This window comes from Physeter macrocephalus, chromosome 11 (assembly GCF_002837175.3).
Source record: "Physeter macrocephalus isolate SW-GA chromosome 11, ASM283717v5, whole genome shotgun sequence".
In the NCBI taxonomy this organism is placed as follows: Eukaryota; Metazoa; Chordata; class Mammalia; order Artiodactyla; family Physeteridae; genus Physeter; species Physeter macrocephalus.
This window is the reverse complement of record NC_041224.1, coordinates 173,055,727-173,069,042: the sequence shown is the minus strand read 5'-3', so window position 1 is coordinate 173,069,042 and position 13,316 is coordinate 173,055,727. Positions and strand designations below refer to the sequence as shown.

At 52.1% G+C, this 13,316-nt stretch overlaps 1 protein-coding gene across 1 annotated transcript; it reads left to right on the top strand.

Moving 5' to 3' along the window:
- Positions 1-3,995: 3,995 nt before the first annotated feature.
- LOC114487075 (uncharacterized) lies at positions 3,996-6,663 on the top strand. Its single transcript, XM_055088503.1, has 3 exons — positions 3,996-4,001; positions 4,278-4,534; positions 5,119-6,663. The coding sequence occupies exons 1-3, from the start codon at positions 3,996-3,998 to the stop codon at positions 5,759-5,761; spliced, it is 906 nt and encodes a 301-aa protein (XP_054944478.1). The 3' UTR covers positions 5,762-6,663.
- Positions 6,664-13,316: the final 6,653 nt, after the last annotated feature.

Here is a 13,316-nt window from a genome sequence, read left to right as displayed (position 1 = left end):
CATGAGGCACCGTCGTCCTCTCAGTCCCTCCAAAGCCTCTCCTCCTGTGCTTCCTGTCTTAACTAAGTCACCTCTGTCCATCCAGCGCTCCAAATTGGAGACCTGGGAGTCATGCCCCTTCCCTCTCTCTTCCTCCCCTCCCCGCCGTCCAGTGAGCCCCGGTCCTGCCAATTCTTCTGTTAGAGCTCTGGGTGTTGGTCCTCTTTGTGAGCCTAGCTGGGGTGCCTGTCTCGGCAGCCCCCCTCTGTAACCTGTGTGACGGACGGTCTTGCAGCTGCAGGGCCACCTTCCAGAGGTTTTCACCTACTTTCTAGCCGAGGTCTAAGCAAGTCAGTCACCCCAAACCCTCGGTCTCCCATTTCCTCATCTGTGGGGATAAAATATGCCTAATGCACAAGATTGGTGTGAGGTTCACACGACGTGAGGTTGGTCCTATTTTCACAAACTGGGTCATGGATATCTTGCTCTGTGTGTGTGTGTGTGTGTGTGTGTGTGTGTGTGTTTATCAGTGTGCCAGGGAGTCCAAAGAGTTGCAGGGTAAAATGAAGCACTGCCAGTTTTGCTCAATTCTTGGGGCCCAATATCTACATTTTTCCAAATATTTTTATATTAAAATAAACACGGACCTATTATGGAATTGAATACAAATCTTGCATCCACGTAAAAGAGTAACATGAGCTCTAGCCGATGCGATTGGTGTCCTGCCCAGATCTCCTCACCTTTAGTCCTTCGGGTCTGAGCACTGGAATCCCAAACGTTGGCACCGGCATTGCTCTGGCTGCAGAAGCCCACCCCACCCAGCCCCACGCAGGCCAGGAGATGAGCAGTCTCTGGGGGTAGACTCAACCTATGAGCAACGGGCATGGGTGTGTCAATACCACAGCTCCCAGGCTCACGCGGGTGGTGGGGAGAAGGGTGGATACTGTGAGGCCTGTGGGCTGCATTGGTCCCGGAGCCCCCAGCAAGACTGGGGGGCAGTTGCCCACAATGATACAGGGCTTACATGCACCCCTTCTTGGCTGCCTCGGCCTCCCTGTCTCCTCTTGCCACCCCCTCGTGCTGTGTCTTGGGATCCTTCCTTCCTGCCAACCATCTGCCTCCTGATCTCAGAGTCTGCTTCTGGGAGAATGAAACCAGGACCTGGGACGCCTACCAACAGCAACAGCTAGAAAAACACCGTAACAGCATAAAAATAGCTGCCAATTAGCCCGCTGCCCGTTTTCCACGCATCGTCTCCACTTACTCTTGTTTCCCTGCAGCAGGTACTATTTACAGATGCTGAGGTTTAGGTCACACGCTCGCCCGAGGCCTCACAGCCCGTGAGAGTGGAGCTGGTATTCCAGCTCCGACAGAGTCAGAGCCCACGTTGCACCCTCTAGGCAAACAGCCACTTTGACTGGTGCCCCGGGTGGAACCGTCTGGAAAGCGCATTGCCGGGGAAGGCGCGGGTGGGCTGTAATCTAGGAAGTCTCCACGTGGATGTGGGGCGCACCTGCGGCTGTTGAAAAGGAGTCCTGCGAGCCTAGAAATTCTGTAGGCCGCCCCTCCCATCCCACTACTCTGTGAAACACTGCCTTTCTTTTTGTTTTTAATTGAAGTAGAGTTGATTTACAATATTGTGTTAGTTTCAGGTGTACAGCAAAGTGATTCGGTTATACCTATATATGTATATACCTATATCCTTTTTTAAAAATTCTTTTCTGTTATACGTTATTACACGATATTGAATATAGTTCCCTGTACTGTACAGTAGGTCCTTGTTGTTTACTTTATACATAGGAGTGTGTATCCGTTAATCCCATATTCCCAATTTATCCCTACCCCCCCTTTCCCTTTGGTTAACCATAAGTTTGTTTTCTATGTCTGTGAGTCTGTTTCTGTTTTGTAAATAAGTTCATTTGTATCATTTTTTTTCGATTCCACATATGAGCGATATCATGATATTTGTCTTTCTCCGTCTGACTTATTTCACGTATGATGATCTCCAGGTCCATCCACGTTGCTGCAAATGGCATTATCTCATTCTCTTTTTATGGCTGAGGAATATTCCATTGCATATAGGTACCACATCTTCTTTATCCATTCATCCGATGATGGACACTTAGGCTGCTTCCGTGTCTTGGCTATTGTAAACAGTGCTGCTATGAACATTGGGGTGCACGTATCTTTTCTAATTAGAGCCTTCCTCTTTTCCGGATCTACACCCAGGAGGAAACATTGCCTTTCTAACTGATGTCTTCCTTTCCCACTTGATACAGGCACAGGGCACGAGAACCACCGTCTTCTCAACTTGCTGGAAGGAAACCCCAGCACAAGGGTGGATGCTTGTGGCCTTTTGGGAGGTGATGCTGGCTCCACTCGGCCAGATGGGATATTTTATGAAAAGCGTGAAATCCAGATTTCCATATGAAATTTCCTCACTTTAAAATATTGGCCACTATCTAAAAATTGCTTAAAACCCACCATTTCGTAGCCCAAATAACTCCATCTGGGGGCTGAATTTTGCCCAGGGCCCACCAGTGAGTGACCCTGGCTGAGACATGCCACCAGCCCCGGGGCTACAAGTAAATAAGTTCATTTGTATCATTTTTTTTCGATTCCACATATGAGCGATATCATGATATTTGTCTTTCTCCGTCTGACTTATTTCACGTATGATGATCTCCAGGTCCATCCACGTTGCTGCAAATGGCATTATCTCATTCTCTTTTTATGGCTGAGGAATATTCCATTGCATATAGGTACCACATCTTCTTTATCCATTCATCCGATGATGGACACTTAGGCTGCTTCCGTGTCTTGGCTATTGTAAACAGTGCTGCTATGAACATTGGGGTGCACGTATCTTTTCTAATTAGAGCCTTCCTCTTTTCCGGATCTACACCCAGGAGGAAACATTGCCTTTCTAACTGATGTCTTCCTTTCCCACTTGATACAGGCACAGGGCACGAGAACCACCGTCTTCTCAACTTGCTGGAAGGAAACCCCAGCACAAGGGTGGATGCTTGTGGCCTTTTGGGAGGTGATGCTGGCTCCACTCGGCCAGATGGGATATTTTATGAAAAGCGTGAAATCCAGATTTCCATATGAAATTTCCTCACTTTAAAATATTGGCCACTATCTAAAAATTGCTTAAAACCCACCATTTCGTAGCCCAAATAACTCCATCTGGGGGCTGAATTTTGCCCAGGGCCCACCAGTGAGTGACCCTGGCTGAGACATGCCACCAGCCCCGGGGCTACAAGGGTAAACGGGCATCTGTGTTTCTGAGGCCCCCCGACTTCTGTCACGGAGAAGGGAGGGACCCGTTTCTGGACCAGCCGCCCGAGGGATGGAGCCTTTTGCTGGTACCCCCATGTGGGCTGAACGGGACCTCCCTGTGCAGCCCGGGAAGCCGAGGCCGGCGGGGCAAGGGGGTGCCGAGTTGCCACCCTGCAGGCAGCGTCTGAACCAGAGAGGAACCCGCCGTCCCCGGTCTCCCTGGTGGCGTCCCCACTGCTGGTTTGGCCCCGGCAGGGCCGTGGGAGGTGCCCGGTTTGGGCGGCCGCCGCGGGCACCCCTCACTGGCCTCTGTGGGTGGCTCTGCCCGTTCGTTAGCTTTCAGGGTCTGGGACTGTGGAGTTTGCTGACAACTGCCAGAGCCCCGATGAGTGGCGAGCCACCAGACTTTGGGACTGTGGCTGTTTATTTAAAACCTTACAAACAGTTTACAGCCAACGGAGCAGAGTTGACAGGCCAGGACTTCACTGCCCGGCGGCCCTGAGGGGCTGCGGAGAGAGCAGACTTCTAGCCGGTCCGCACACTTTAGGGACGCGCTTGCTGCTGGGGCCACCTGGCTGGGCATCTCCGGGAGGCCCCTGGCTCCTGCCTGGCTTGGCACCCTCTCTGGGGTCCTCCCACTGGTGTGGGTTGAATGTGTCCCTTCAAAAATGTGTTGAAGTCCTAACATCAGGTACGCGATAATGTGACCCTATATGCAAATAGGATCTTTGCAGATGGAAGTGAGTTAGAACAAGGTCATGCCGGAGTAGGATGGGCCCTAAGTCCCATGACTGGTGCTCTGACGAGAAGGCCAGGCCAAGGCACAGACACACAGAGAGGAGAAGACCATGTGAAGACAGGGCCGAGGATTAGAGTCGGGCTGTCACAAGCCGAGCACTACCACGGATTTCCAGGGGCCACCAGAAGATGGAGGAAGCGAGGAAGCATTCTTCCCAGGAGCCCTCAGAGAAAGCACGGCACTGCGGACACCTCGATGTTGAGCTTCCTGCCTCCAGAACTGGGAGAGAACACACTTCTGCGGTTTTAAGCCTCCCCGTCTGTGGGCTCTTTGTTACGGCCGCCCTAGGACACTGACTCACACGTCCGCCTCCAGGCCTGTGCTGGGGTCCCTTCACGGCTCCCACCCGCCACGCACACCGACCTTAGTGCCACTTGGCCGTGTCTACCTGGATGCTCCTCGGGCCCCGCAGCTCAGCTTCCCTGCAGCAGGACCTGGTCGTGCTCCCGTGGTGGCCCCGGGCTCCTGGAGCAGGTGAGCAGGAAATTAGCAGACACCTAGTGGCCGAGAGGACGTGGTCCCGAGCACGTCACTGCCAACCTACTGGGACTCCCGGGGACAGCCAAGGACGGGGCTGGGAGAGAGCGGAGGAAGGCCTGTCTCTGAGGGTGGGACAGGCAAGAGGAAAACTGTTTGGTGCCAACTGTGCTCCTGGCCGTCCCAGGCCGGGGCCCGCCAGCCTGTCCCTCAGCCCAGGCGGAGTTTGCAAACGCCTCGCTACTGGGTGTGGTCGCCGACCAAGAGCAGCGGCGGCTGTTTGACCTCAGGTTCTCGGGCTCAGCCCAGACCTACCTAACAAGAGCCTGCAGGCATGGTAAACATTTTGCCAAGATGTCTGGTGACTTGCAGGCATGTGGAGTTGCAGAAGCTCCGGGCCTGGGACGGGGAGGGTAGCAGGATGGATGGACTGGCTTCTCCAGTGCCTCTAGCTCAGGTGGGTTTTCCACAGGAATTGGAGAGACCGATCCAAACCGGGGTCTGCAAGGGCTGAGGTCGGGAGGAGAGCATTCCGGTCTTCATGGGCCCCAAACTTGTCTTCCTCCTCTGCTTCCACCCAGGTGCTCCAAGCAGAAACCTGGGCGTCACCCGGAATCCTTCCTTCTCTCGACCCTCCACCCAGCCTGGTCACCAAGCCCTGGGGATTGTAAAGGAGCTCTGTTCTGTCTCCATCTCCATGGTCAGTCTCTCCTTCTTGCCTGGTCGACTCGTAGAGGCCCTAAAGTTCTCCTGTCCTGTGCAGACCTACCTCCTCTAAGCCGCTCTCCACCTGGTGGGCAGAATGTTGCTAAAGACTCTAGTTCCCACCAAGTCAGGCTCCTGCTTAATTCTCAGAGCCCCAGCCCCTTGGCCCATCTTCAAAGAAGGACCCGAATCCTTGCCGCGGCCTGGAGGCCTGGCCTGAGCTGGCCCTGCCTCATCTCATGCCGCTCTGCCCACGCTCCCCGCTGGCAGGCACCACACCCCTCTCATCTGCCAGTGCTCCCTGCGCACCCCTTATCCGTGCAGGGCCTTTGTCCATGCAGTTTCCTCCACCTGGCGTACCTTCCCCCACCCCCCCTTTTCCTCTGGTCAATTGCTATCTCATCCTTGAGATGCCACCTCCTCCGGGAGGCCTTCCTGCACCCCAGACAAGACCAGGCCTTCCTGACCTTCGCGTCCTGCGTCCCTGCTTTTCCCCTGCAGCACCTGTCACTGTGCTGATGGCAGGGCCGTGTGCACCTGCTGGAGACTGCCGTATGCCAGGAGGGCAGAGGACAGGTGTGCCTGTCTCCTGCAACCCCTGCCCGGCACCGTCAGCACCGCAGCCTCCCCTCTGGCCCCTCCAGCAACCCCTCTCCACTGGCACCAGAGTGGTTTGGCTGAGGTGCCAGCCCGATCGCGCGGTGCCTTGCACCACATTCCCTCGTGGAGCCCAAGGGCCACTGAGTGGCTGAATGAACATCTGAGTCACGAAGGAATCTACGCAGGAGAAAAATGTGCGATTTCGAGGCAGCGATCAAGACAATAAATGAAATACCCCACAGCGTGTCAGCAGTGCCGCTGACCTCTCCGCAGCAGCTGCTTCTGTCGTTGTCATTTTGTTTTGATTGTTTGTGTCGAGGCCTGGTTTGCAAATACTAAAGTGCAGGAAACTTCAGGGTGGAGTTGGGCGCGTTGTTCCACATGTAGCAGCCAGGGAACCAGCACCCAGACCCAGATGTGGGGTATTACAGGCCCTCCCGCCGTGGGCGCCCTCTCAGCCCCTGCCCCACCCCAGAGGCAACCACTGTTCTGGCCCCTATCACCCCCAGAGTTTTGTCTGTTCTTGAGTTTCACAAAACGGAGCAGGCTTCTCTGCCTGGCCTCCTTCATTCCACCCCTGTCTGGGAGATTCAGCACGTTGGGGCTGTGTGTGTGTTGTGGGGGGAGGGGCGGTTTGTTCTTTTTCGTTGCTGTGTAGTATTCCACTGTACAGAGCTGTCACTGCTTGTTTGTCTGTGTCTGGCATCTTACAAAGGACAAAGGTGGAACCTAGAGGCATTTACTAGCATGTCTGTGGTCACACATTTAATAAACTGTGATGCTGGAAACAGTTTTCTGTCCAAACTTGTGTTTATTCCTTACCTTCCCACTGTCTTTCTGGACAAAGTAGGTTGATTGGGAAACAGTCATCCAGGGCAAGGCAGAGGCTTCCCAAGAGTAGAGAGAAGGAAGGAAGCTTGGACCCTGGACATGATGACCTTGGGGACATCAGGCTGTCTCCCCAAACTGCATTTCCTTCCCTACAGTGATCTGAATGGCCTCCTTAAAATATTGGTGTGCGGAAAACTCTAATTCGAAAAGATACATGCACCTCTGTGTTCATAGCAGCATTAGTCACAATAGCCAAGGCATGGAAGCAACCTAAATGTCCATCAACAGATGAGTGGATAAAGAAGATGTGGTACATACATACAATGGAATACTACTCAGCCATAAAAAAGAATGAAACCGTGCCATTTGCAGCAAGGTGGATGGACGTAGAGATTATCATACTAAGTGAAGTAAGTCAGGCAGAGAAAGACAAATACCATATGACATCACTTATATGTGGAATCTAAAAAAACAGTACAAATGAACTTATTTACAAAACAGAAACAGACTCACAGACATAGAAAACAAACTTATGGTTAATCAAAGGGGAAAAGGACAGGGAGAGATAAAGTGGGAGTAGGGGATTAACAGATACACATGATTATATATAAAATAGATAAACAAAAAGGACCTACTGTATTGCGCAGGGAACTATATTCAATATCTTGTAATAACCTTTAATGGAAAAAATCTGAAAAAGAATATATATATATGTATAACTGAATCACTTTGCTGTACACTTGAGCATTATAAATCAACTATACTTCAATTAAAAATTAATTGATTAATTAATTTAAAAAAATCATTGTGTCTTCAATAAGTAATATCAAATCTCCAAACAAATGAAGAAAAGAGTAGACTCAATCTTGTTGTGTGATCTTGGGCAGGTCTCCTTCCTGCTCTGGGCTTTGTCACCTCCTCTGAGAAGCCAGAGGTGGGCTCTGGCCTGGGGTTCCAGCCGCCATCAGGCTGTGAGGCTCTGCGTCCTGTGGCCTCTCAGGAGACCGGGTCGGGCGACCTGGTCTGAGATTCCTCTGCTCAGCCAGGTCAGGCAGGGGCCACTCTGGGGGCTGTCCAGGGCCACGTTTGTTTGACTTGAGTCCATCCCCTGGTGTCCGCAAATTCACTTTTGTTTATTTTCCTGAGAAGCTACGCAAGCCAGTGAGACTAAGCAGTCTTAGCCAGACGTGCGTTTTCACTGTAAAAATATTTTTGCGGGTCAGAAAATTGCACCAAAATGTTTTTATAGGCAAAATGCTGCCGTGTGCTGCTCGGCCCTGTGGCTGGCTGGCTGCGGTGGATGGGGTTTCATATGTGAAATATGTCCAGGAACACATTTCAATAATAATAATAACAACAAACATGTAGGAAGCACTTATAATTTGTCTGGCAGTTTGCCAGTAAGTACTTGTGTGATGTTTTCACCCTCACCTCTCTTTCTGTGGTCAGTGTGCTTGTCATCAGTTTCGTTTTGCAGGTGAAGGAAATGAGGCCCAGAGAGGTCGAGTGACTTTCCTAAGGTCACACAGCCTGCTAGGAGCAGAGCCAGGATTAGAAGCCAGGTTTACGCACTGTGGTGCCCATCTGAGGCCCTAATTCATGCCTGGGACAAACCCTGGGTTCTTCTATCAACATTTTTTGTGTCACTATGGTTTCTAGCAGTTTTCTAGGATGAAGTTACCTGTAAAAGTTTCATAAGCTACAGCTTGCTGCCAGTCTAGAAAGAATGTAGAACATTCCCTGTGTAGAGGACTAACAGAGACAGAGTGGCCTTGAAGGTCACCTCCTGTAATCCAAGGGGATTTGTCTACCATCCTCCTCCCTGCGGACAGGGCCGCAGTGATCCATCTCAGTGTCTCTGGGCCTGGTACAGATTTGCCACTCATGACGCTTGGTCATAGATGACGTGGGGTTAGGGTCCTGCTGCTTTCTGAGCGATGGGGCCCCACCTCCGGCTCTGCAGAGAAGCATTCCCAGGGCAGAGGAGGGAGGCGGGCACGGACCATGCCTGGAGCTGGCGCTCCTGCAACACTGGGGGCAGGAGATCCCATGGGACCTGTCCAAGGGGCAGCTCATGGCTGGGACCATGACATCCTCAGGTGGGAAATTTCAGAGGGGTCAGTCGAGCCCCCAGGACACGGGTAGGGGCTCAGTCACCGTGGGATGAAGGAAGTGCCTTGGCCCTCGGCCCCTTTTCTGTGCCAAGTGTTCGTCTGCTCCTCGGCCACATCATCCCTGAAAGTAACGTCATGACGCTGGGAAGATTACGTCCCACATTCTCACTGTTGGGTCTATACACCCAGAATGCCGCGCTGGCCCGGGCACAGAGGAGGTCTCTGTAAACAACGTTTGAACAAAACTGTGTAATATTTAGAACCATTTCGTTCAGGATGACAGCCCTCTAAGAGGGCTGGATGTGACTGGCTCACATGTCAACCTGGAGATAAAAGGGGATTTCATACACCAAACGCTTTCTTTTAGAAATCAGGAGAGGAGAGCTGCCCAGTCCTGGACTGTGTGTGCGTAAGTGTGTGTGTGTGTATGTGTGTTGGGTCATGTGCGCATGTGTGTGTTTAGGTGCCTCTGTGTATGTGTCACACGTGTGTATGTGTTGGGTGTGTATGTGTGTGATGGGGGAATGGAGATCAGCTCCAGGGTGGGCTGTGTTGGTGGCCACATGGTTAGACGCCAGGGAGGGGTCCAAAGGGCTTGGCTGAATCAGAAGCTAGCGGCTGAAGCATCCGGAACTGAGTGGAGAAGGTCAGCAGTGACGGATCAGCCCCCAAGGAGGAGGGCAGGGGGTCAAGCTAAAGGCTCAGCAAAGGTCAGGTGAGAGACGCAAAGAGGGCCAGCAGAAGAGGCGGAGGGGAGAGGAGGGTGGAGGGCAGGCCCTCGGCACAGTAGCCGACGGGGCCACGCTGCTGCCGCAGAGAAACAGCGTCTCCTGGACATCCCTGTGCGCTGGCCACCTGCCGAGCTCTTACCAACACTGTCACATTCAATCCGCCCCGGCCTCAAGGTACGGGACTCTTACTCCCATCTTCAGTGGACACACGAGATGACTTCTCCAAGGCCCCACAGCTGGCGAGGAGTGGCGCTGCGAGTGGACCCTTAGCTCCAGCTGCTGTGCTGTGTCAGCATCAGCTGCTTGTTGCAGGGATGATTCCACCTTCTGTGATGGTTACTCTATGTGTCAGCTGGGCTGGGCCACGGTGTCCGGATATGTGACCAAACGTTATTCTAGATGTTTCTGTGAGGGTGTTTTGGGATGAGATTAACGTTTAAATTGGTGAACTTTGAGTAAAGCAGACTGCCCTTCATAATGCGGAGGCCTGCCTAGAACAGAAGACTGACCTCATCCAATCAGTTGAAGGCCTGCCTAGAACAGAAGACTGACCTCATCCAATCAGTTGAAGGCCTGCCTAGAACAGAAGACTGACCTCATCCAATCAGTTGAAGGCCTGCCTAGAACAGAAGACTGACCTCATCCAATCAGTTGAAGGCCTGCCTAGAACAGAAGACTGACCTCATCCAATCAGTTGAAGGCCTGCCTAGAACAGAAGACTGACCTCCCCCAGCAAGAGGGAATTCTGCAGCGGACTGCCATTGGACCTGAGCTGCAGCATGGGCAACCTCCTTGGCTCTCCAGCCTGCCAGCCCACCCTGCAGATGTTGGACTTGCCAGTCTCCATAATTGTGCAAGTTAATTCACATATATATACATATTTCTATATCGATATCTTATTGGTTCTGTTTATCGGAAAAACCCTGACTAAGACATCTTCTCGGGAGTGGAAGTCACAGTAGGAGTAAGAGCCGAGGATTGGGCAACCTGAAATTGACTCAGATGGAGGCTTCTTGGCATCCTGCATGGCCCAGGAAGGGGGTCAAGCCAGGGAGCTGTGAGGGGTGAAATACGTTCCAGAGCAAGTAGGAACAGGAAAACGGGTGGTGTCTGGGCAGGGAGAGGGCAAAACGCCCGAGATTAGGCCCACCTCTGCCACGTTCTTGCTCTGTGACCACGGCCAAGGCATTTTCCTGCTATATGCCTCAGTTTCCCCATCTGTGCTGGTCTCCCTGTGTAACAGGTGGCCTTTGGGAATCTCCCTGTCTGGAATATTCAAAGATCTCCAGAGGAACAGAGCAGAAATCAGGACCCCACGAAGGCCCACATTGTCCTGCCTGCAGCTCCTTCTACAGGCCCCTGCTAGTGACCCGCCCCTCCCTCCCCACAGTGTGGAGCTGTGGAGACAGAGTTGGCAGGAGAGCAGGGTTCGGGTCCCGCTGCACCTTGTACTAGCTGTGTGGCCTTGGGCAGACCAGTTTAAACTCAGCATCCATTTCCCCAGTCTACAGGATGGAGCAGTGATGCTACCTCACTAGTTTGTTCTGAAGGTTAAGTAGGTGAGAATGTGGGCCTGGTATTTACTACACATTTGTAAAAAAAAAACACACCAGTGATTCTTACTGATCTCCTGGAATGGGCAGACGTGAAGTATTTGACCTTGCCTTCCTTTTATAGGCTCACAAGCTCCATCTTCCCATGGCTCCCTGTGGCCCTCGGGGGACACATCTTTCAGAATGGAGTCACCACAGGGTGAACGAGCAGGGCAGGTGTGGTGTGGGATCTTGCTGTCCTATGTGACTGCAGCATGATGTCCTGAGTTTTGTGCTGGACCTTGGGAGCCCATGGTGCATGGGGGAAATGCACCTAAGGGGCCACAGCCCAGTAGGTGGTGCTCTACCAGAGGTGATGAGCTCTATGTCACTGATTTTCATTCATTTATCCAACCATGTCTGTTACCCTCTAACCTGCCATCCAACCACCCACCTCTCCATCCAAGCAGCCATCATTCTACCTATCTATCCATCCATCCAACCATCCATCCATCCATCCTTCCATCTATCGACCCACCTCTCCATCCACGCATCCATCTATCCAAGTATCCATCTTTTTATCCATCCATCCATCCATCAACCCACCTAACCCTCCATGTATCCATGCATCAGTCCATCCATCCATTCATCCTTCCATCCATCTACCCACCTACTTATCCATGCATCAGTCCATCGAAACATCCATCCTTCCATCCCTACATCCATGTAACTACCCACCTATCCTTCCATCCATCCATCCATCCATCCATCCATCCATCCAACCATCCTTCTATCCATTCACCCATCTAACCAACCATTTATCCATCCACCTGATCCCAGGTGGCCTTGGCCTGCAGCGGCTTGAAGCAGGATTTCGGTTCTCCAGTCAGAGATTGAAGTCAGGCTGCAGCAGTGAGAGTGCTGAACCCTAGCCACTAGACCGGTGGCCAGTGACAAGACCCTTGGCCTGTCAGCTTTGTAGAAAGCGAATTTCCACAAAGAAACGGAAGTAGTGAAACAAGTAAAGTGTTTATTAGGAGGAAAAAGAGTACGTATGGATAGACACACTGGTGGGCTCAGAGAGAGAGTCGCGCCCTCGTGGTAGTTTGAATCACTTATGTGGGACATTTCTTCCAGGTTTCCTTTGGCCAAGCATCTTGCTTTGTCTGGTTCTGAGTCTGTATTTGGTTTATCTCAGGGTCCTTCCATGTGTGCCCACGCATCTCTTAGCCAAGATGGATTCCAGCGAAGAGGTCTATGGGTAGGTTGACATCACTCCGTTTTTGACATCCAAGGAGCCTTTCTGTTCACATATAGTCAGGAAGGTCTCCTTGACCTCGAGAATGAGAAATACGTGGTCTCTATCTTTTATCCGGGCAGGGCTCAGCTTCTCCTCCTCTTCATCTTGGAGGATCTGTCCACAGGGGACACATTTCTGCTTCTCAGCCTGGGTCCCATCTATCTTCTGCATCACACCCATCTATCCATCCAACCATCTAACACATCCATCTATCCATTCACCAAACTTTCTTCCATTCATCTACCTTTCCACCTACCCAACTATCCATCTATCTATCCTTCAAACGTATACTGAGAGCCCAATCTACATCAAGCTCTTTATTGGAATCCTGACATTCAAAAGATGACTATGTTGTCCTTGCCACTGAGGGAATCCTAGGATAGTTGGGGAAATTCAGCTCTTCACCCTGAGGCCAGGCGGACCACCTGCTGTACACAGCGCTGAGGGGATTTCTGGGTGGGCAAGGTCGGGCAAAGCAGGACAGGGCGATCCTGAAGGGCCTTCCAGCTCAGACATTCGCTGGTTCAAGAACCACTTAATGATTTTCCTCCTGTTTCAACGTCATCCACGGATCGCTCAAAGGTGTCTATTCAACCCTGACTGTGTGGACCTGGCCTCCTGTGCCGGCCAGCTGTGGGGATGCAGCCAGACTACGTCCTGTTCCCACGGAGCTCACCCCCTCGTGCGGCAGACAACCAGCAAATAAATGTGCGACAGACAATGAAAATCCTATGCAGAAACACGCGGTCAGGGAGGAGGATGGAGAGATTTGTGCGGGGATGGGAGCTGGGGGGGTTGGGTTGCTATCTAGGTAGTAGTGTCAGGGAGGAGCTCTCTGATAAAGGGGCATTTCCGCAAACCCCCGCAGGCAGTGAGGGTCTCTGGGTGAAATGCGCAGAGGGCACAGGCCCTGAGGTGGAACTTGCTTGACATGATCCAGAAAGAACCAGGAGGCCAGCGTGAGGA